Source organism: Phyllobates terribilis, unplaced genomic scaffold (genome assembly GCF_046119375.1).
Source record: "Phyllobates terribilis strain yellow unplaced genomic scaffold, ASM4611937v1 Scaffold_2__4_contigs__length_985480577, whole genome shotgun sequence".
In the NCBI taxonomy this organism is placed as follows: Eukaryota; Metazoa; Chordata; class Amphibia; order Anura; family Dendrobatidae; genus Phyllobates; species Phyllobates terribilis.
In genome coordinates, this window is record NW_027362762.1 from 968,549,122 (window position 1) to 968,571,545 (window position 22,424).

At 51.6% G+C, this 22,424-nt stretch overlaps 1 protein-coding gene across 2 annotated transcripts in view; it reads left to right on the forward strand.

Annotated features, from left to right (window-relative positions):
- Positions 1-2,206: 2,206 nt before the first annotated feature.
- LOC141253117 (uncharacterized) overlaps positions 2,207-22,424 on the forward strand; it is a 74,540-nt gene continuing 54,322 nt past the window's right edge. The window contains exons 1-2 of one of the 2 annotated variants that reach the window (XM_073670871.1): positions 2,213-2,350; positions 4,386-4,472. In XM_073670871.1, coding sequence (XP_073526972.1) covers positions 4,421-4,472 — 52 coding nt within the window. In that variant the 5' untranslated portion in view covers positions 2,213-2,350; positions 4,386-4,420. Of the gene's footprint in view, positions 2,351-4,385; positions 4,473-22,424 lie in introns of both variants that reach the window. The other variant, XM_073670872.1, reaches the window with a different exon arrangement.

Below are 22,424 nucleotides of genomic sequence, written 5' to 3' on the forward strand. Positions count from 1 at the left end.
TGTTATAGACCAGTGGGGGGTCTCACGCCCCGCACCCCCATCGATCAGTTATAGACCAGTGGGGGGTCTCACGCCCCGCACTCCCATCGATCAGTTATAGACCAGTGGGGGGTCTCACGCCCCGCACTCCCATCGATCAGTTATAGACCAGTGGGGGGGTCTCACGCCCCGCACTCCCATCGATCAGTTATAGACCAGTGGGGGGTCTCACGCCCCGCACTCCCATCGATCAGTTATAGACCAGTGGGGGTCTCACACCCTGCACCCCCATCGATCAGTTATAGACCAGTGGGGGGTCTCACACCCTGCACCCCCATCGATCAGTTATAGACCAGTGGGGGTCTCACACCCCCATCGATCAGTTATAGACCAGTGGGGGGTCTCACGCCCCGCACCCCCATCGATCAGTTATAGACCAGTGGGGGTCTCACGCCACGCACCCCCATCGATCAGTTATAGACCAGTGGGGGTCTCACGCCACGCACCCCCATCGATCAGTTATAGACCAGTGGGGGTCTCACGCCCCGCACCCCCATCGATCAGTTATAGACCAGTGGGGGTCTCACGCCTCGCACCCCCATCGATCAGTTATAGACCAGTGGGGGTCTCACACCCTGCACCCCCATCGATCAATTATAGACCAGTGGGGGTCTCATGCCTCGCACCCCCATCGATCAGTTATAGACCAGTGAGGGTCTCACACCCTGCACTACCATTGATCAGTCATTACCAGCTCCTGTGGTGACTGGATGTAAACAGTGGACGGATCAGAACCTCACAGCGCCACACACTGTGTAGTGGCCGCTCTGGGGTACTGCAGATCAGCTCCATTCATAATCGCCCCCCACATCCCTGCTGGTCACATGACTTTTTTGTGGTGATGGTGACTCGCCCCCTGGGCCGTGGGGCACTCGGATCCGGGCAATAGGGGGAACGATGGGAGTAGTAGTGGCAACCCGGTTCCGTGGCTCAGGGTGGTCAGGCCAGTGGTAGTACGTTATGTGCTGATGTTTATGTCCGACTACGCCACCCGTGGATTGCGGTCATTAGGAACCGCCACTGCATGCAGACCGCTGGGGCTGATGAGGTGCGCAGCTAGGGTAGTGTGACTCCCCACGGGAAGAGTGCGGCCCCAGGGCAGTATAATGGATGTTGGGAGTGATGGTAGTGGGAGTCCCAGTGCTGATAGTGCTGGAGGAGCAAGGAGCACACAGACAACAGGTTGCAGTCCAGGGTCTTTACTAAAACAGGTAAACTGACCCACGAACAGTCCCGGCTAGGAGGGGACCTGGATGTCTGAGAGCAACGGGGAAATTGGCCCTGGTCAGGGTGAGGGTGTAGGCCTACCGTGCTTTCTGCGCTCCTTCTGGCTATCTCCTCGTTATAGGGTAACAGCCCACGTTTCCGAGCTTTCCGTGTATTCTCGCCTGTATGGCCTGCGACGTGGGTTCCTTTCTGCTCCCAGCCTTGTACGGCTTTACTGGTCCCTTCGGTTGTGGCAGGGCCTCCAGGCTTCTTAGGCCAAGGAATGTACAGTCCCTTGCAGACTGGTTCTCTGCTGGGGGATGTAGAATCCTCCCAGCCTCAGACACCAAAGTCTGGTAAAGTAAGTCTTTTATCTGCCAAGACAGGCTCTCTTTGCCTCTTGTCTCTGGCTTGTGGCTCTCCTCCTGCCACACTTCCTCTTAGGTGCAATACAAAACTGTCTGTCTCTGCTCTGCTCTGGGACAAGTCTCAGTCCTGAGACAGGCCATCAAGTTCTCTCTAACCCTGCCCCCAGTACCAGCTTTTATAGGGGCAGCCAGCTCCCCCTACTGGTCTGAGACAGGAGGCATTGCATGCTAATGTTCCCCTGACTAGAGAACCTCCCCCTTGCTCTCAGACACAGCTTTAATTACACTTGTGGCATCCAGGCCAGGGTGACACATTGGCGTCAGGTGACCGCTGCAGACAATTCCTGATTCAGATGCAAAGTGACAGAGGCATTGACTTCATTGGGGTAAACAGCAGAAAACAGGAATCTTTGGACTCCATTTGTCCTTCTTTCTATCTGCGATCATCTTTTCAGTCAGACACATTGTTACAGTCTAATAGGATGAAAACTACAAGAATAAGATAGGTGTAGATAATAAGGTATCCGGGGCAGGAGGAGGTCTCCGGGCAGGTGATTAATGAGAAGCTGAATTATACTGGGTGGAGTATTAGGAGCGCCGGCCTCAAGCTCATTACAGATTATACACAAAGCAGAAGTGTTCCCGGCCGCGATCTGTCCTGTCCTCTGTGAACGTTTTGGAAGATTGTACGGTGACGACTCTCAGGACACTCGGGCTGATGAACGTTCATTACTCAGGTACCTCCATCCTGTGCTCTGTATATATATATATATATATATATATATATATATATATATATACATACATACATACATACATACATACATACTAGATGGTGGCCCGATTCTAATGCATCGGGTATTCTAGAATATGTATGCGGCCGACCGGGCACAGTCAGCAGAGCTGTGTTTAAATTTTGCGCCAAAATCGCTGATTGGTCGAGGCCGGCAACCGTCACCAATCAGCAAAGCGGTGTTAAAATTTGGCGCCTATATTGCAGATTGGTCGCGGCCAGCGGTCGCGACTAATCAGCAGAGAGGGGTTTAAATTTGGCGCCAATAATGCTGATTGGTCACGGCCGACAACCGCGACCAATCAGCAGAGCGTTGTTTAAATTTTGCGCCAATACTGCTGATTGATCTCGGCCAGCGACCGCGATCAATCAGCAGAGCGGTGTTTAACTTTGGCGCCAAAATCGCTGATTGGTCGCAGCTGGCGTCCGCGACCAATTAGCACAGCAGTGTTTAAATGTGGCGGTGATTGGTCGCGGTCGCTATTTAAATGTGGCGCCCAAATCGGTGATTGGTCGCGGGCAGCGGCCGCGACCAATCAGCAGAGCGGTGTTTAACTTTAGCGCCAAGATCACTGATTGGTCGGGTGTGGAGAGCGCGACCAATCAACGAATCGTATTGATGAGGAGCGGGGAGCGGAATCGTATTAGTGAGGACCGGGGAGCGCCGCTGCCTGTGCGGATGCTTCCGCTGCGAGAACCCGGGACATGAGCGGGCGCTCGGAGCAGAAGTATCCCGACCCGCAGCGCCGCTCCCCGATCCTCCCTTCACACCCTAGCCGCTGATGTCCCCACAGTATCCGCATGGTGTTACAAAGGTCCGGACATTTGTGTTAAAAATCGCTGATTGGTCGCTGACGCTGCCAGCGACCAATCATCGATTTGGGCGCCAAATTTAAATATCGGCCGCGACCAATCACCGATCTTGGCTCCACCTTTAAACACCGCTGTGCTGATTGGTCGCCGACGCTGTGCGCGACCAATCACCGATTTTGGCGGCACATTTAAATAGCGTCCGCGACCAATCAGTACAGCGGTGTTTAAATGTGGAGCCAAGATCGGTGATTGGTCGCGGCCGATATTTAAATTTGGCGCCCAAATCGGTGATTGGTCGCGGCCAGCGACCAATCAGCGATTTTTAACACAAATGTCCGGACCTTTGTAACACCATGCGGATACTGTGGGGAAATCAGCGGCTAGGGTGTGAAGGGAGGACCGGGGAGCGGCGCTGCGGGTCGGGATACTTCTGCTCCGAGCGCCCGCTCATGTCCCGGGTTCTCGGAGCGGAAGTATCCGCACAGGCAGCGCCGCTGACATTCATGCTTCTAGGGTGTGAAGGGAGGACCGGGGAGCGGCGCTGACATCCAATTGGTCACGGCCGCTATTTAAATCTGCCGCACAAATCGGTGATTGGTCGCTGTCTTGGCCCGCGACCAATCACTGATCTTGGCGCCAAAGTTAAACACTATTGTGCTGATTGGTCGCGGACGCTGACCGCGACCAATCACCGATTTGGGCGCCAAATTTAAATATCGGCCGCGACCAATCACCGATCTTGGCTCCACATTTAAACACCGCTGTGCTGATTGGTCGCGGTCGATATTTAAATTTGGCGACCAATCAACGAATCGTCTTGGTGAGGACCGGCGCTGCCTGTGCGGGTACTTCCGCTGCGAGAACCCGGGACATGAGCGGGCGCTGGCAGCAGAAGTATCCCGACCCGCAGCGCCGCTCCCCGGTCCTCCCTTCCGCATGGAGGTCAGCGGCGCCGGCGGTCCTTCCGCTGCTACCGGCCGGGAGATGAGCGCCTCGCGCCGGTCATCTCCCGGCTGCATCTCCGTCCCGCAGATGGGTCTGGCGGTCGGGGTCCTTCTGCTGGTACCGGCCGGGAGATGAGCGCCTCGCGCCGATAATCTCCAGGCTGCATCGCCGCTGAGCTCCGTCCCGCACATCAGCCGCTAACGGCCGCCATCTTTTTTCAGAAATCCTGCGGCGCTGATTGGCTGCTGGCGGACCAATGAGCTACGCGGGATTTCCCGGACAGACAGACACACAGACAGACAGACGGGGTAAGACGATTATATATATAGACTAGATGGTGGCCCGATTCGAACGCATCGGGTATTCTAGAATAGGTATGCGGCCGACGGGGCGCAATTAGCAGAGCGGCGTTTAAATTTGGCGCCCAAATCGCTAATTGGTCGCGTTCGGCAACCGCGACCAATCAGCAAAGCGGTGTTTAAATTTGACGGCAATATCGGTGATTGGTCGCAGGCGGCGGCCACGACCAATCTGCGAACCGTGTTAGTGAGGACTGGAGAACGGTGTTTAAATTTGGCGCCAATACTGCTGATTGGTCGCGGCCGCCGACCGCGACCAATCAGCAGAGCGATACAGAACGGGGTTTAAATTTGGCACCAAAATCGCTGATTGGTCGAGGCCGCCGGCCGCGACCAATCAGTGATTTTGGCGCAAAATTTAAACAACGCTCTGCTGATTGGTCGCGGCCGTCAGACGCGACTAATCAGCGACTTTGGGGCCAGAGCGTTGTTTAAATTTGGCGCCAATCTTGCTGATTGGTCGCGGATGGCGGCCGCCACCAATCAGCAGAGCGTTGTTTAAATTTGGCGCCAAAATCGCTGATTGGTCGCAGGAGGCGGCTGCGACCAATCAGCGAACCGTGTTACTGAGGAATGGAGAGCGTGTTTAAATTTGACACCCAAATCGCTGATTAGTCGCGACCGCGACCAATCAGCAAAGAGGTGTTTAAATTTGGCGACAATACTGCTGATTGGTCGCGGCCGGCGACCGCGACCAATCAGCAGAGCGATGCAGAGCGGGGTTTAAACTTGGCGCCAAAATCGCTGATTGGACGCGTCTGGCGTCCGCGACCAATCAGCAGAGCGTTGTTTAAATTTTGTGCCAATACTGTTGATTGATCTGGGCCAGCGACCGCGATCAATTAGCAGAGCGTTGTTTAAATTTGGCACCAATCTCGCTGATTGGACGCGTCTGGCGTCCGCGACCAATCAGCAGAGCGTTGTTTAAATTTTGCGCCAATACTGTTGATTGATCTGGGCCAGCGACCGCGATCAATTAGCAGAGCGTTGTTTAAATTTGGCGCCAAGCTCGCTGATTGGTCGCGGCTGGCGTCCGCGACCAATTAGCACAGCAGTGTTTAAATGTGGCGGCAAGATCGGTGATTGGACGCGGCCGCTATTTAAATGTGGCGCCCAAAACGGTGATTGGTCGCGGGCAGCGGCCGCGACCAATCAGCAGAGCGGTGTTTAACTTTAGCGCCAAGATCACTGATTGGTCGCGTGCGGAGAGCGCGACCAATCAGCGAATCGTATTGGTGAGGAGCGGGGAGCGGAATCGTATTAGTGAGGACCGGGGAGCGCCGCTGCCTGTGCGGATACTTCCGCTGCGAGAACCCGGGACATGAACGACTGCTCGCAGCAGAAGTATCCCGACCCGCAGCGCCGCTCCCCGGTCCTCCCTTCACACCCTAGCCGCTGATGTCCCTGCAGTATCCGCATGGTGTTACAAAGGTCCGGACATTTGTGTTAAAAATAGCTGATTGGTCGCTGTCTTGGCCCGCGACCAATCACGGATCTTGCCGCAAAAGTTAAACACCACGGTGCTGATTGGTCGCGGGCGCTGCCCGCGACCTATCACCGATTTGGGCGCCAAATTTAAATATCGGCCGCGACCAATCATTGATCTTGGCCCCACATTTAAACATCGCTGTGCTGATTGGTCGCCGACGCTGGGCGCGACCAATCACTGATTTTGGCGCCAAATTTAAATAGCGTCCGCGACCAATCCGCACAGCGGTGTTTAAATGTGGATCCAAGATCGGTGATTGGTCGCGGCCAATATTTGAATGTGGCGCCCAAATCGGTGATTGGTCGCGGGCAGCTGTCACACTGTCACAGAATACTGGAGGTAGGGGGCCTAAGCTGACCCTAAGCTGGGGCCCTGACTAATCCCTCATCCTGGAGGTACTGTTAAAGGTACAGAGGTCCAGGCCGCCAGCATAACCCCTACCTTCTGAGGATCCCTGCACCTAAGTAATCTAGTCCTGAGAAGGACCCCGATCACAACAATAGGGAACCAGAAATAATATGCCCACACACAGTATTTAGACGAACGAGACAGTACAAGGGAAAAACCAAAACCACCTTGCATACAACTTCTAAACAACTACAACAGAGGGAACACCAACGGGAAAGGAGATAAATGATAAAGCGAGGAAAGGGAAAACACACTTCCAAATACACTTATCTCAGCAACTCCAAACACCACGATCCGCTCTGTAAGTCTGAATGAAAAGCTTTCACCGACACCTCCCAAACAGACCTGCAGGAATATAAAGGAGTCTCACTAAAGAAGCATTGATTGCAGCTGGGCGAGGCTGGACCTCAGCTAGCCCAGAGAGAGAGAGAATTAACTTCTACACTGCCGAGAAAACACAAAGCACCAACAAGTCAGCTGCGAGAAGTCAGGCTGTGTACTCGTGACGATCTTCGTGGCAACACACCCGTGACAGTACCCCCCCTTCTACGAGGGGCCTCTGGACCCTCAGGGCCAGGTTTATCCGGGTGAGTCGTGTGGAAGGCCCGAACTAATCGGTCTGCGTTAATATCCGACGCAGGAACCCACATCCTCTCCTCAGGACCATACCCCTTCCAATGAACCAAGTACTGAAGGGACCGGCGATTAAAGCGTGAATCAATGACCCTCGATACCTGGAACTCCAAGTTACCATTGACAACCACAGGAGGGGGAGGTAAAGGTGACGGTACCACCGGCGCCACATACCTCTTAAGCAATGATCTGTGAAACACGTTGTGAATTTTAAACGTAGGGGGGAGGTCAAGACGGAATGCCACCGGATTAATAACAGAACTGATTCTGTACGGCCCGATGAACCTGGGACCCAGTTTCCAGGAGGGAACCTTAAGTTTAATATTCCTGGTAGACAACCATACCTGATCGTTCACACTTAGGTCCGGACCAGACACTCTCCTCCTATCAGCCATACGTTTGTATCGGTTCCCCATAGTATTCAGATTCTTCAGCACCCCTCTCCATACTGAAGCGAGAGATGAGGAAAATCGTTCCTCCTCCGGAACCCCCGAAGAGCCCCCCCTACTGAAAGTACAAAACTGGGGGTGAAAACCATATGCCCCAAAAAACGGGGACTTACCAGTGGACTCGCTCCGCCTATTATTGAGAGCAAACTCTGCCAGAGGTAGGAAAGAAGCCCAGTCCTCCTGGTTCTCTGACACAAAACACCGAAGATATGTCTCCAAGCTCTGGTTCATACGTTCCGTCTGACCATTGGTCTGAGGATGAAAAGCCGACGAGAATGACAAATGCATCCCCCGCCGTGCACAAAACGCCTTCCAGAACTTGGACACAAACTGAGACCCCCGATCAGACACCACCTCGGAGGGTACCCCGTGAAGCCTCACAATCTCCCCAATGAACACCTGCGCAAGAGTTTTAGCATTAGGGAGAGCCGGAAGAGCGATAAAATGTGCCATCTTGCTGAACCTGTCCACTACAACGAGTATGACCGTTTTACCCGAAGACGGAGGGAGGTCAGTAATAAAGTCCATAGACAGATGAGTCCAAGGACGCTCCGGGATCTTCAAAGGTAAGAGGGCCCCAGACGGACGGGTATGTGAGGTCTTAGAGCGCGCACAAACCCCACAGGACGCGACAAAAGTTACCACCTCTTTATGTAAGTTAGGCCACCAAAACCGACGCGAGAGGAGATCCACAGTTGCTTTACTCCCCGGGTGTCCTGCAAAAACTGAGTTATGGTGTGCCTCGATCACCTTTTGTCGCAACTGATCTGGAACGAACAGTCTCCCCGGAGGTCCAACAGGGGCGTCTCCCTGAGCCTCCAATATCTCCTCCTCCAGCTCAGAGCATACTGCCGAAACCACCACCCCCTCCTGAAGAATAGGAATCGGGTCGTCCGTATTCCCGGCCCCAGGGAAACTACGAGATAAGGCATCCGCCTTTACATTTTTAGACCCAGGACGATATGTAACGACGAAATTAAACCTGGTAAAAAACAATGACCACCTAGCTTGTCTGGGATTCAGACGTTTAGCGGACTCCAGATATAGCAGGTTCTTGTGATCGGTGATGACGGTGACCGGATGAACTGCCCCCTCCAAAAAATGGCGCCACTCCTCAAAAGCTAACTTAATGGCCAAGAGTTCCCTATTGCCGACATCGTAATTCCTCTCAGCGGACGACAATTTTTTAGAGAAAAAAGCGCACGGATGCCACTTACCAGGGGACGAACCCTGTGACAATACTGCTCCCACCCCTACCTCGGAAGCGTCTACCTCTACAAAGAATGGCTGAGACGCATCAGGTTGAATGAGTATGGGTGCCGAGGCAAAACATTTTTTCAAGGAGGAGAATGCTTGACAAGCCTTGTCAGACCACCTAGAAAAATCCGTCCCCTTTTTAGTCATGTCTGTGAGAGGCTTAACCATGGACGAGAAATTACGAATGAACTTCCGGTAATAGTTAGCAAACCCCAGGAAACGTTGTAGTGCCTTAAGATTCTCCGGCCGATCCCACTCAAGAACTGCCCGCACTTTCCCAGGGTCCATACGAAAACCGGACGCTGAAACCAGGAAGCCTAAAAACTGGAGTTCCTGTACGGCGAACACACACTTTTCCCACTTGGCATACAGTTTATTATCCCGCAAGATCTGTAACACCTGTCTAACGTGCTCCTGATGAGACACCAGATCCGGCGAGTAAATTAAGATATCATCCAGATATATGACAACAAACTGTCCCACCAGGTGGCGAAAAATATCATTAACAAAGTGTTGAAACACCGCCGGGGCATTAGTCAGACCGAATGGCATGACAAGGTTCTCATAATGCCCCTCCGGAGTGTTAAAAGCCGTCTTCCACTCATCCCCCTCCTTCATCCTAATCAGATTGTACGCCCCCCTGAGATCCAACTTAGAGAACCATTTGGCGCCCACGATCTGATTAAAGAGATCGGGAATAAGTGGGAGCGGATACGGATCTCGGACCGTAATCCGATTAAGTTCACGGAAATCCAGGCAAGGGCGTAGGCCTCCATCTTTCTTCTTAACAAAGAAGAACCCCGCGGCCACCGGAGAAGATGAAGGTCTAATATGCCCCTTAGCCAGACTTTCAGAAATATAATCCTTCATGGCCTGCCTCTCAGGACCAGAAAGGTTATACAACCTAGCTTTAGGTAACTTGGCCTCAGGGAGCAGTTTTACAGAACAGTCATACACGCGATGAGGAGGTAGTTCCTGACACCCATTCTCCGAGAATACATCCTCAAAGTCCGCCAGAAATGGAGGTAAGACCCAAGGAGTAACCGCACCGATGACCGTGTTCATGCAGTTTTTATTACAGAATTTACTCCATTGGCTTATCTCTCTGGTTTGCCAATTAATAACCGGGTTATGCTTAGCTAACCAAGGAAGGCCCAACACTATAGGAGTGGGAAGACCCTCCAACACGTAGCAAGACAACAGTTCTTTATGTATTGCCCCCACTTGAAGTTTTACGCCATGCACAGCTTGCAAAAAACTTCCCTGACCGAGAGGTCTGGCATCGATCGAGAATATGGGGATGGGTTTAGCCAACTCACTCAATCGCATACCTTGAACCCGGGCAAACCGAGCATCAACCAGATTAGCCCCGGCCCCACTATCCAGAAGAACAGATATCCTCTCAGTTCTCGTACCCACCACCACCTCCGCCGGTACGAGAAACTGAGACGAACCTAGGGACGAAATACCTACTCCCAGATTGCCGTCCACCACACAACCTGGGATCAACAGTTTTTTCGACGACTCTTTACTCTGCAAGGGACGGGATGGACACCCCCCAATAAAATGTCCCTTTTTCCCGCAGAGAAAACACCTTCCTGTCTTATGGCGCACCACCGGTCCCCTTCCCCGAAATGATGTCCCTCCTAATTGCATAGGCTCCTCCGGACTGACCAGGGGAACCACCATATGAGGGGACCTTGTAGGAGGTGGAGACATTACAGGGGGTAGAGTTATCCCGCACCTCTCCCGAAGCCGTCTGTCAACGCGAATAGCAAGGGCCATAGCGGCTTCCAGTGACGCGGGAGAGTCATACTGTGCCAACACATCCTGTAATTTGTCGGATAAACCATGACAAAACTGGCTCCTAAGAGCCGGGTCATTCCACTGGGTGTCCGTGGCCCACCTACGGAACTCCGAACAGAATTCCTCCGCCGGACGATCTCCCTGCTGAATCCTACGTAACTTAGACTCAGCAAGGGAGATCCGATCTGGGTCATCATATACGAGTCCCAGAGCAGCGAAAAACCTATCCACTGACTGGAGAACCGGGGAGCTTGGGGGAAGAGAGAACGCCCAAGATTGTGGGTCCCCTTGTAGGAGCGAGATGACAATTCCCACCCTTTGTTCTTCACTGCCCGATGACCGAGGCCGCAGCCGAAAGTACAATTTGCATGCCTCCCGGAAAACAAAAAACTTGTCCCGCCCCCCAGTGAACCTGTCAGGGAGAGCTACTTTAGGTTCTGGTCCGGCTTGCTCCAGAGGATGCAAAACCTTGGACCTAACGTCCGCCAGCCCCATGGACAAACTCTGCAACTGCCGAGCTAGACCGGCTACTGGATCCATGGTAGCTGGAGAAAAACTAAGATGGTCGGTGAAAATGTCACACTGTCACAGAATACTGGAGGTAGGGGGCCTAAGCTGACCCTAAGCTGGGGCCCTGACTAATCCCTCATCCTGGAGGTACTGTTAAAGGTACAGAGGTCCAGGCCGCCAGCGTAACCCCTACCTTCTGAGGATCCCTGCACCTAAGTAATCTAGTCCTGAGAAGGACCCCGATCACAACAATAGGGAACCAGAAATAATATGCCCACACACAGTATTTAGACGAACGAGACAGTACAAGGGAAAAACCAAAACCACCTTGCATACAACTTCTAAACAACTACAACAGAGGGAACACCAACGGGAAAGGAGATAAATGATAAAGCGAGGAAAGGGAAAACACACTTCCAAATACACTTATCTCAGCAACTCCAAACACCACGATCCGCTCTGTAAGTCTGAATGAAAAGCTTTCACCGACACCTCCCAAACAGACCTGCAGGAATATAAAGGAGTCTCACTAAAGAAGCATTGATTGCAGCTGGGCGAGGCTGGACCTCAGCTAGCCCAGAGAGAGAGAGAATTAACTTCTACACTGCCGAGAAAACACAAAGCACCAACAAGTCAGCTGCGAGAAGTCAGGCTGTGTACTCGTGACGATCTTCGTGGCAACACACCCGTGACAGCAGCGTCCGCGACCAATCAGCACCGTGGTGTTTAACTTTTGCGGCAAGATCCGTGATTGGTCGCGGGCCAAGACAGCGACCAATCAGCGATTTTTAACACAAATGTCCGGACCTTTGTAACACCATGCGGATACTGTGGGGACATCAGCGGCTAGGGTGTGAAGGGAGGACCGGGGAGCGGCGCTGCGGGGCGGGATACTTCTGCTCCGAGCGCTCGCTCATGTCCCGGGTTCTCGGAGCGGAAGTACCCGCACAGGCAGTGCCGCTGACATCCAGGCGGCTAAGGCGTGAAGGGAGGACCGGGGAGCGGCGCTGACATCCAATTGGTCGCGGCTGCTATTTAAATCTGCCGCACAAATCGGTGATTGGTCGCTGTCTTGGCCCGCGACCAATCACTGATTTTGGTGCCAAAGTTAAACACTATTGTGCTGATTGGTCACGGACGCTGACCGCGACCAATCACCGATTTGGGCGCCAAATTTAAATATTGGCCGCGACCAATCACCGATCTTGGCTCCACATTTAAACACCGCTGTGCTGATTGGTCGCGGCCGATATTTAAATTTGGCGCCCAAATCGGTGATTGGTCGCGGGCAGCGTCGGCGACCAATCAGCACAGCGGTGTTTAAGTTTTGCGCTAAGATCAATGATTGGTCGGGTCCGAAGACCGCGACCAATCATCGAATCGTCTTGGTGCGACTACTTACGCTGCGAGAACCCGGGACATGAGCGGGCACTGGCAGTAGAAGTATCCCGACCCGCAGCGCCGCTCCCCGGTCCTCCCTTCCGCTGCTACCGGCCGGGAGATGAGCGCCTCGCGCCGGTCATCTCCCGGCTGCATCGCCGCTGAGCTCCGTCCCGCAAATGAGACGCTAACGGCCGCCATCTTTTTTCAGAAATCCCGCGGCGCTGATTGGCCGCTGGCGGACCAATGAGCGACGCGGGATTTCCTGGACAGACAGACAGACGGGATAAGACGATTATATATATAGATACACAGCGGCTTCTCACTAAATTAGAATATCATCAAAAAGTTAATTTATTTCAGTTCTTCAATACAAAAAGTGATACTCCTATATTATATAAAGTGATTACAAATGATGAGCGGATGGATTCCGGGGTCTCAGGTCAGTGTTACCGGGCGGCTGGACGTGAGGCCGCCAATCTCTAACCATCCGGTGTCCCCGGCGGCTTCTGAACACCCGGGGCAGCGCAGCGTCATCTGTGCGTTCGCCTCATCTCTAGTTGTGGAATATTTTTTGTTCCCTCATTCCCAGTTGGAGCCGCCAGAACTTTCTCATCTTCTATATGACATCCGGCTTTTGTGTCTGTAAGGCCGTGTTCACACAGTGCAGAAATACTGTGTTTTTTGTTTTCAGCAGAATCCGCACCAAACTGCACAATCACAATCTTCTCCCCCTTATTTGATGTGTTTCTGGTGCAGAAATGAAGCAGAGTTTTTAACCCCTTTACCCCCGAGGGTGGTTTGCACATTAATAACTTGGCCAATTTTTACAAGTCTGGCCACTGTCACTTTATGAGGTAATAACTCTGAAGCTTCAGCGGATCCCCCTGATTCTGAGACTGTTTTTCGTGACATATTGTACTTCATGATTGTGGTATATTTTCTTCGATATCACTTGTGTTTATTTGTGAAAAAATTGGAAATTTGGTGAAACTTTAGACAATTTTGCTATTTTCAAAATTTTAATTTTCATGCCCTTAAATCAGAGAGCTATGTCACACAAAATACCCAAAAGTGACAACATTCTAAAAACTGCCCCCCTCAAGGTGCTCAAAACCGCATTCAAGAAGTTTATTAACCCTTCAGGTGCTTCACAGGAATTTTTGGAATGTGGAAGAAAACAATGAACATTTAACTTTTTTCACAAAAATGTTACTTTAGACCCCAATTTTTTTATTTTCGCAACGGTAACAGGAAAAAATGGACCCCAATATCTGATATGTGGGGGAAAACCACTGTTTGAGCGCACGGCAGGGCTCGGAAGGGAAGGAGCGCCATTTGACTTTTTGAATGTAAAATTTGCTTGAATAATTAGCGGACGCCATGTTGCATTTGGGGAGCCCCTGATGTGCCTAAACAGTGGAAACCTCCCACAAGTGACACCATTTTGAAAACTAGACCCCTCAGGGAACTTATCTAGATGTGTGGTGAGCAGTTTGTACCCCCAAGTGCTTCACAGAAGTTTCTAACATTCAGCCAAAAAAATAAAATTTTCACATTTTTCCCACAAAAATGTTTTTCAGCCTCCAATTTTGCATTTTCATAAGGGTAACAGGAGAAATTTGCGCCATACCATTTATTGTGCAATTTCTCCTGAATAAGCCGAAACCCATATGTGGGAAAAATACAGTGTTTGGGAGCACGGCAGAGTTCAGAAGGGAAGGAGCACTGTGTGACTTTTTGAATGCAAAATTGGCTGGAATCGAGAGCAGACACCATGTCATGTTTGGAGAGCCCCTGATCCGCCTAAATAGTGGAAACCTCCCACAAGTGACCCGATTTTGGAAACTAGACCCCTTAAGGATTTTATCAAGGGGTATAGTGAACATTTTGAACACAGAGATACGACACAGAATTTGATAACATTAGGTCATTATATTGAATAAGTTGTCATTAGTCTTGAGCGCAAGTGCTCGCTACTTGAGTTTGCATCGGGTACTCGGGTATGCACCATGTATCGCGGGTGCTCGAGTGACATGCTCGAGTCCCCTCCCCGCGTGTTTCACGGTTGTTAGACACCCCCAAAAAAACATGCTGGAATCGCTCATCATGGCAGGCAATCCCCGCAAGTTTTTTTGGGCTGTATAACAGCCGCGAAGCATGTGGGGCGAAGACTCGAGCATGTCACTCGAGCACCCGCTATACTCGGAGCGTACCTGAGCACCCGTTGCAAACTCAAGTAGCGAGCACTTGCGCTAAACACTATTCGCCATATCGTCATCATTTTTTTATTTACTTTTGAAAAATAAGTTTTCCATATTTTGTCCGACAGAGTCATGTGATGGCTTGTTTTTTGCGGGACAAGTTGCTGTTTTTATTGGTATTGGATTGTTCTTTTGTGTGTTTGTTTTTCCTGATTCCATAATTTTTTCCTCAGAATTGAGTGATTCCATAATTTTTTCCCTCTGCTTGGTCTGAAAAAAATTACCCTTACTGAGTACCACATTTTTTTTTCTTGATTTCTTTTAGTGTTTCTTAAAGCCCTAAAGTTGCCATTTGAAATGACTTTAGTTTTGTGCCATGTCTGTGATCTGCTTTTTTTCAACAACATTAAACAACTGAATGAACATCCTCCGAGCCTGGTGATTCCATAATTTTTGCCAGGGGTTGTATTAGCCACTTAGTAATCAAAATACAAAGTGATAAGCAGCACTGTGCCCCCCCATTATAATCTCCACCGGCCAATAATATAAATTATTCAGTCTTTGTGACTCTCCCCAATTAACTGTAAGGCTATGTGCACACGGAAAATATACAAGGCTTTACAGTACAAGCAAATTGAAACCCCCATTGCTCTCTCCCATCACCCCCATCATTGCTCTCTCCCAGCATCCCCATCATTGCTCTCCACATCGCCACCATTCACATCATTGCTCTCCCCAGCCCCACCATTGCTCTCCCCAGCCCCACCATTGCTCTCCCCAGCCCCATCATTCCCACCATTGCTCTCCCCAGCCCCACCATCCCCAGTCCCACCATCTCCATCGTTGCTCTCCCCAGCCCCATCGTTGCTCTCCCCAGCCCCATCGTTGCTCTCCCCAGCCCCATCGTTGCTCTCCCCAGCCCCATCGTTGCTCTCCTCAGCCCCATCGTTGCTCTCCTCAGCCCCATCGTTGCTCTCCCCAGCCCCATCGTTGCTCTCCCCAGCCCCATCGTTGCTCTACCCAGCCCCATCGTTGCTCTCCCCAGCCCCACCATCTCCATCGTTGCTCTCCCCAGCCCCACCATCTCCATCATTGCTCTCCCCAGCCCCACCATCTCCATCATTGCTCTCCCCAGCCCCACCATCTCCATTATTGTTCTCCCCAGCCCCATCATTGCTCTCCCCCACCTCCCCTCATTCTCCTGTCCCTCTCGCCAGCGTTTTAAGTAAAAAAAAAAAAATCAACTTACCTCTCAGCACTCTCCTGCAGCATCCTCCTAGTTGCTGGCAACTTTGTTCCTGACCCAGGCGTACGCTCCATGATGATGTCATCAAGCTGCGTGTGTCTGTGTCAAGGAGGAAGCAGAGGATGGATCCCTCATGTACCGGCGGGCCCCCCGGTGTAGCTGCACCGGGAGGCCCCGGTGCAGCTGCAACGGCGGCGATATGTTTTCCCTTGGACTGCTATGGGGCTCCCCCGGCTCACGGGCCCCATAGCAGTCACGTGGCCTGCCGCCATTGACGGTACGCCCTGCCAATAACAGTATAGGAGACACACTCTTTAATAATGGGAACAACAAAGCATAGCTCACTGCTGGCCCTTTAAGAATAGTAAGGGCCGCCTGATAGCCCTTTAAAAATAGTGTTTGTGATTTTCAGAGTCCCTCCATCATAAATGAAACAGGATGTGTCTGATGATGTGTCACACACCACATGGCAAGACAAGGCTGTAAAATGTTAAAATGACATTTCCCGATGAATGCATTTTTCACCGTTGAAAGCAATGCAAAAGTGCAAAAACGAATCGAAAACGCTACGTGTGAACATAGCCCAAGATGTGGAGGTGCATTTTTGTTTTTGGTTATTTTTCCTTATATACAAGTCATTACCCTGGAAAGGATGTTCCTTAACATTTTTCCTAGGAAAATCCATTTTGGTTTTGTTATTGTGAGTCCGTAAAAGTGGCGTAATATCTCTGACAACGCTGCTGACAGCAGTGACCTGGAAGTTAGAAATGCTTCCAGAGGTCTTCCCCATGCTGTTCCCATGTAATTTGAGCACTGTTCCCATCGATTTGAGCAATTTTTAGGCCCTCTGCAGACCGCCGGGGGGGAGCCGCCTGAAAAATGCTCGAGTTTCCCATTGGGCTCGTTACTCGTCCGAGCACTTGAGTATTCCAATTTACTCGACCCGAGCATCGAGCACCCGAGCATTTTAGTGCTCGCTCAACACTAATCACAGCACAGACACATTTGACTTCTCACATTTCCAGCCCAGTCCCCATCTATTGTCAACCTGCACAAACTCCTCATCTTTCTGATACCCCAATACTGAGCTGCGGCTGCCGTATGTGACCCTATTACTGCACCTGCTGTGTGGTACAAAAACTGCTCCCTTTACTGCCCCACATAATAATGCAACCACTGTGCCCCTTACATAGTAATAATGTCTCCTTTGTGCCCTCTAGATGTTAAAATTCACCCTAGAAAATATTAATGCCCTGTGAAAATGCCCTATAACACCGTGTCCACATTTTTCCCCCAGAAAGTAATAATGTCCCCTATGCACATTTGACGGTCACAGTACTCTGAGTGCCTCTCTAACAATAATGCTTCTTAAGTGCCCACTTAACATCTTATAATATCCCCTGAATCTCCCAATGTACAAATCCTCTATATACATTACGATGAGCCACAGCTCCCCTATACGCAGTATAATGCATCCACAGCTCCTCTATACACAATATGATGTTCCCTCTACTGCCCTTTACACAGTATAATGAGCCTACAGCTCCCCCACACACAGTATAGTGGGCCCATAGCTCCCCTAAGCACAGTATAATGACACCACAGCCAGGGCTGTGGAATCAGAGTCGTGGAGTCGGAGTCAGAATCGGAGTCGGTATAAAATGGACCGACTCCAACTCCTAAAATATATAATAAATTTGGTACAGTTCAATTGTTCAATGCAGTTTGTGGGGAATATTTTTTCATAAGAATTTGGTAAAGTTATGAAATGTCCTATAAATGTCCGTCCTATTCCTGATCTCAGGGTCTGGACTTTTAGCTGAGATGAATCTGTGCTGCAGTAAATTTATCACTTACACATCAGCCGTGTATGAGGGAGTCGGTGTCATGGAAATTGAGGAGTCGGAGGTTTAGCTTACCTACTCCACAGCCCTGACCACAGCTCTGCTATACATAGCATGATGGACCCACTGCTCCCCGAAAACACAGCAGCTCCTACACTGTATAATGGTCCTCGCATTAGTCCCTAAGCTGTATAGTGGTCCCTACATTAGTCCTCAAGGAGTATAATGCCTCCTGATTAGATCACGCACTGTGTAATGGCCCCCATATCAGCTAACACACAGTATAATGACCCCCATATTAGCTCCCAAACTGTATAATAATCCCCACATTAGTCCTCAAACTGTATTATGTCCCCCCATTAGTCCAGGAGCTGTATAATGTCCCCCGCATTAGTCCAAGAGCTGTATAATGTCCCGCGCATTAGTCCAGAAGCTGCATAATGTCTCCCGCATTAGTCCAGGAGCTGTATAATGGGCCCATATTACCATATTAGCTTCCATACTGTATAACGGCCCCTGCGTTAATCCCCAAACTGTATAATGGCCCCTGCTATAGACCCTGAAATGTATGAGGGCCCCCATACTTATACTGTTTCAGGGGTCCCCTACACTATGTATAAGGATCCCCCATTGTATATGAAGCCCCCACATAACACCACAAGTTTTAATGAAAAAAAATCATACTTGCGTAACGGGGACCCTGATGAGTCCAGCGGCAAGTCAAAGTGCTGTCATAAGGTCTGCACACACAGAACTTCAAAGTCACGGCGCAATGACGTCACCTGTGCATGCATCGGTGCATCAGCCATTTTGTAGACTGCAGGCTTAAATCAACCTGTAGTCTACAGAATGCAGGGAGCAGAAGTGCAGAGAGATTGTGTGTCCCTGCTCTGCAGCAGGGCTCAACTGTATCGGCGCCCTGCAAACACTGACCAATAAAGGGTAGCATAGCTGTGGTTGGGCCCCTCAGAGCACTGGGCCCGGGGCGGCCGCAACCTCTGCCTATGCTACTGCATAAAAGGGATTCCAACCCACGTCTCAAAAGAGGCAGGATCCTTAATCCAGCACCTAGGACCACATGGCCATATGGGCTGTAAAACAGGAACCAAATATTGGGAAACACTCAGCACTGATCAAACTGAGCTGTAATGCAGCACAAGTTTCTGGATGATCCAGAAACACCTGCTAAACTTTACTTATCTGCAGGAGTGAAGATTATTTCTCAAAGTCCTTGAAAACCAGTGGCGTACCGTCAATGGCGGCAGGCCATGTGGCTGCTATGGGGCCTATGAGCCGGGGGTGCTACCCATCATTGCACATTCAACTGTATCAGCATCCTGGATGCCGATACAGTTGAAAGCAATGATGGAGAAGTGAGTGTGGCACCCTGCTGCGCACGGGTGCCATAGAACCCAGTAGGGTGTATGGATGGACTTCTCCACAAGAGGCCCTCATTATATTCACACACCTCCACCCTACCACCTCAGACCAGCAGAGGGAGCCCGTTAGGGATATATATATGGAGGGTGGAGCCAGGCAGTTCAGTGAGTTGTTAGCAGTCAGACTGAGTGAGTCTGGAGTGAAGAGCGTGCTGACGCTGAGAGCAGGTAAGACGCAGCTCGTCTGCTGCTGCCGTAGTGAGGGCCCTGAGTGTGGCCGATGGAAAGAAGGAAAGGGGAGAGGAGTTGAGGCAGAGGAGCGTACCAAGCTCACCCCGAAATATACACCGGACACCGGGTCCGCACCTACAGGGACCTTCACATCCAGTAGGGACCACCGGATACCTGGAGGACTACAAGTCCCAGGTCAACCAACGCTGACTACAGTAACAGGGCTAGGAGTCACGGAGGCCCCAGCGTCCAGGGAGAGTGATCTCCAGGAGAAAGCCCTACCACCAGGTCAGCAGGTGCAAAAGAGAAAGAAAGACAGTAATAAAGCCAGGCCTAGCTCCAGGCAGGTCAGAAGCTTAACAAGTGGAAGCAACGGATCAGGAGGCCCTATACCCGCTCACTGGGGAGAGTCCAGAAGTGCACCCTGCGTACCGAGTACCCTGGACCATACCTGCATCAAGACTAGTAAAGGTCACCCCCGTGTGAGTGTCCGTCATTTCTTCCTGAGCCGCCCTGGCCGTCTCTCCCCTGTACCACCATCCATTACCCCCCACGCTGCCCTGAGGCCCACTCCACCTGTGGGGAGCCGTTCCATCACAAGCTGCCCTACCATCTGCCTTAGAGGACTGCTCCGCAGCGGCGGCTCCCTTTAGCCGCATTCCACAGGTGGCGTCATGAACACTTTACAAATCCCCTATAAATAATCCCCTTTTTGGGTGACCGCCCTGGGCCACGGACCGGGCCAGCCACCGTGATATCCTCCACCAGCATCCATAGGCCCGGCTGCTGAGTACCCCACAGCCATGGGGGCGCGTCATCTCTCTGGCGTCACAAACAGGATTCCGTGCCCATTGCCACCGGGTACTGTGCGCCTTAAAAGACTGTAACACTTACTGTGGTGAAGATTTCCCGCCATTCCCAAGGTTTCCCGCCATTATCCGCCATTTTCCTGTCGCCTCGCGGGAAGAAGAGGGGCGTAACGGAAGCCCAGGATGCGCCCCACCCTTAACGTCGAACCAGGAAGCGTCAGGTCCTGGAAGGAGTCCAGTGGACGCTCTGACATCAGACGCGAGCGACGCAAGGTCCTGGAAGAAGAGCGTTGCCCGCGGAGCTGTGGCCTACCTGATAAAAAGTGGAGAAGGTAGGCTAAGGTTTACTAGGGGGGCGCAACCATGGCTGACGACCAGCAAGCCGCCGGAGCACCGGTTAACGCTCCTGATGCCCAACCTGCGCCTGGCGCTGCTCAGGCCGGAGCGGCCGCTCCACCAGCAGGGGTCGTGACTCCGTTGATACCCATGGCCCTGCCGTATATCCCTGGAGTGAAATGGCTTCCCCAGTATGATGGCAAACCAGACACCCTGTCTGGATTTAAGAGAAAAATATGCGGTGTACTGGACATGTATTCTATGACTGGTAAGCAGAGAGCCGCTGTAGTGCTGGGACAATTGACTGGTGCTGCAGAGCGGGAAGTTGAAACCTGGTCAGCCGCAGACCAGGAATCAGTATCCATCATCTTTAAGAGACTGCAAACTGTGTTTGAAAACCGCACTGACACAAATCTCCGGATGAGGTTCTACCACTGTGTCCAGAAACCTGAGGACAGCATCCGGGACTACGCCTGGCGCTTACAGGAAGCCCTGCGGGCCCTGAAACAGGTTAGTCCAGCCAGCATACAAGATGAAAGTAAAATGCTGACGGAAAAGTTCATCCGGGGGTTGAGGTCCCAGGAGGAGAGCAGAACTGTACGGTGGTGGGCTTTAGATCATCCAGACGCCACCTTTGACACCCTGAAGGACATGGCTATTAAGGGTCTACAGCCCCTGGAAACATCAGGGACTGTTATCCAGCGTTACCAGGGTGGGGCCACCCCAGTGCCTGCAGCACCCACTGCTCCTTCGTTAACGGCTGAAACAAAGATGCAAACAGTGCTCCCTAGCAAGCTGGACAGCTTGCGCTCTGAAGTGCGCCAGCTAAGTAAAACCCTGGCCACTGTCCTGAGCACCCTGCAGCTACAGGAGGAGCCCGAGCCGGAAGGAAGGATCCTACTCGCCGACAGTCCTGAGGATGTCCCCTGGATGAGGAGAAGGAGGCCAACGCCACCCCGGAGGAGGCCAATGCCACCCCGGAGGAGGACAACGCCACGCCGGAGGAGGACAACGCCGCCCCGTGGGAGGACCAACGACCACCAACGTCGCCCTCCAGGAGACTTCATCTGCTACCGCTGCCACAAGGCAGGCCACACAGCGCGGAACTGTTCTTTAAACGAGCAAACCCTGGGGCCGAGGGCCGACACCCAGGAGTAAATTAACCAGGCCCATCAAGCTGGTGCCACCGGTTCGTCAGAGGAAGGCCCTTCCTGTCCATCGTGCTGGACGGCATAGCTATACCTACGTTACTGGACACCGGCTCACAGGTAACCATTATACCTGATGTCCTCTACAAGAGGTACTGGTCCATAGATGAACTCCACCCGCCAGCCCCGAACCTCTCTGTGTATGCCTCTAATGGCCTTCCTCTTAACCTAGTAGGGGTTAAGGACGTGACAGTGAAGGTGGGGAGAGTGGAATTAAAGGACCAGGGACTAATTGTCATAGAATCTAACCCTGGTGTTACAGACTTGTATATTATACTTGGTACAAACATTGTTGGTAACTGTTTGGGAGAAGTGTTGTTTTTACTCCAACAGATTGCTGACACTGCCAAACCAGGGCAGAGGATGGTGCTCCAGAGAGAGATTCGAGCCCTCCTGTACCAGCAACAGGTAAAGCTAACTGGTGGTGAGATTGGTAATGTACGGGTGACAGACCCGATACCCATTGTGATTCCCCCAATGAGTGAGACGCTGATTTGGTGTAGGGCAGCAATAGGTCTCAAAGGACAGAACTACCAGGCGGTAGTGGAGCCCATTAGCTCAGAGCACAGACCTACACTCTTAACTGCTAGAGGGGTGGTTGATGTACGCAATGGGAGGGTACCCATACGTCTCCTAAATTGTGGGGGGGAGGAAGTCAAATTGCCAAGGTATGCCACTGTTGCTAGATTGTATACTGTGAATGATGATGCCA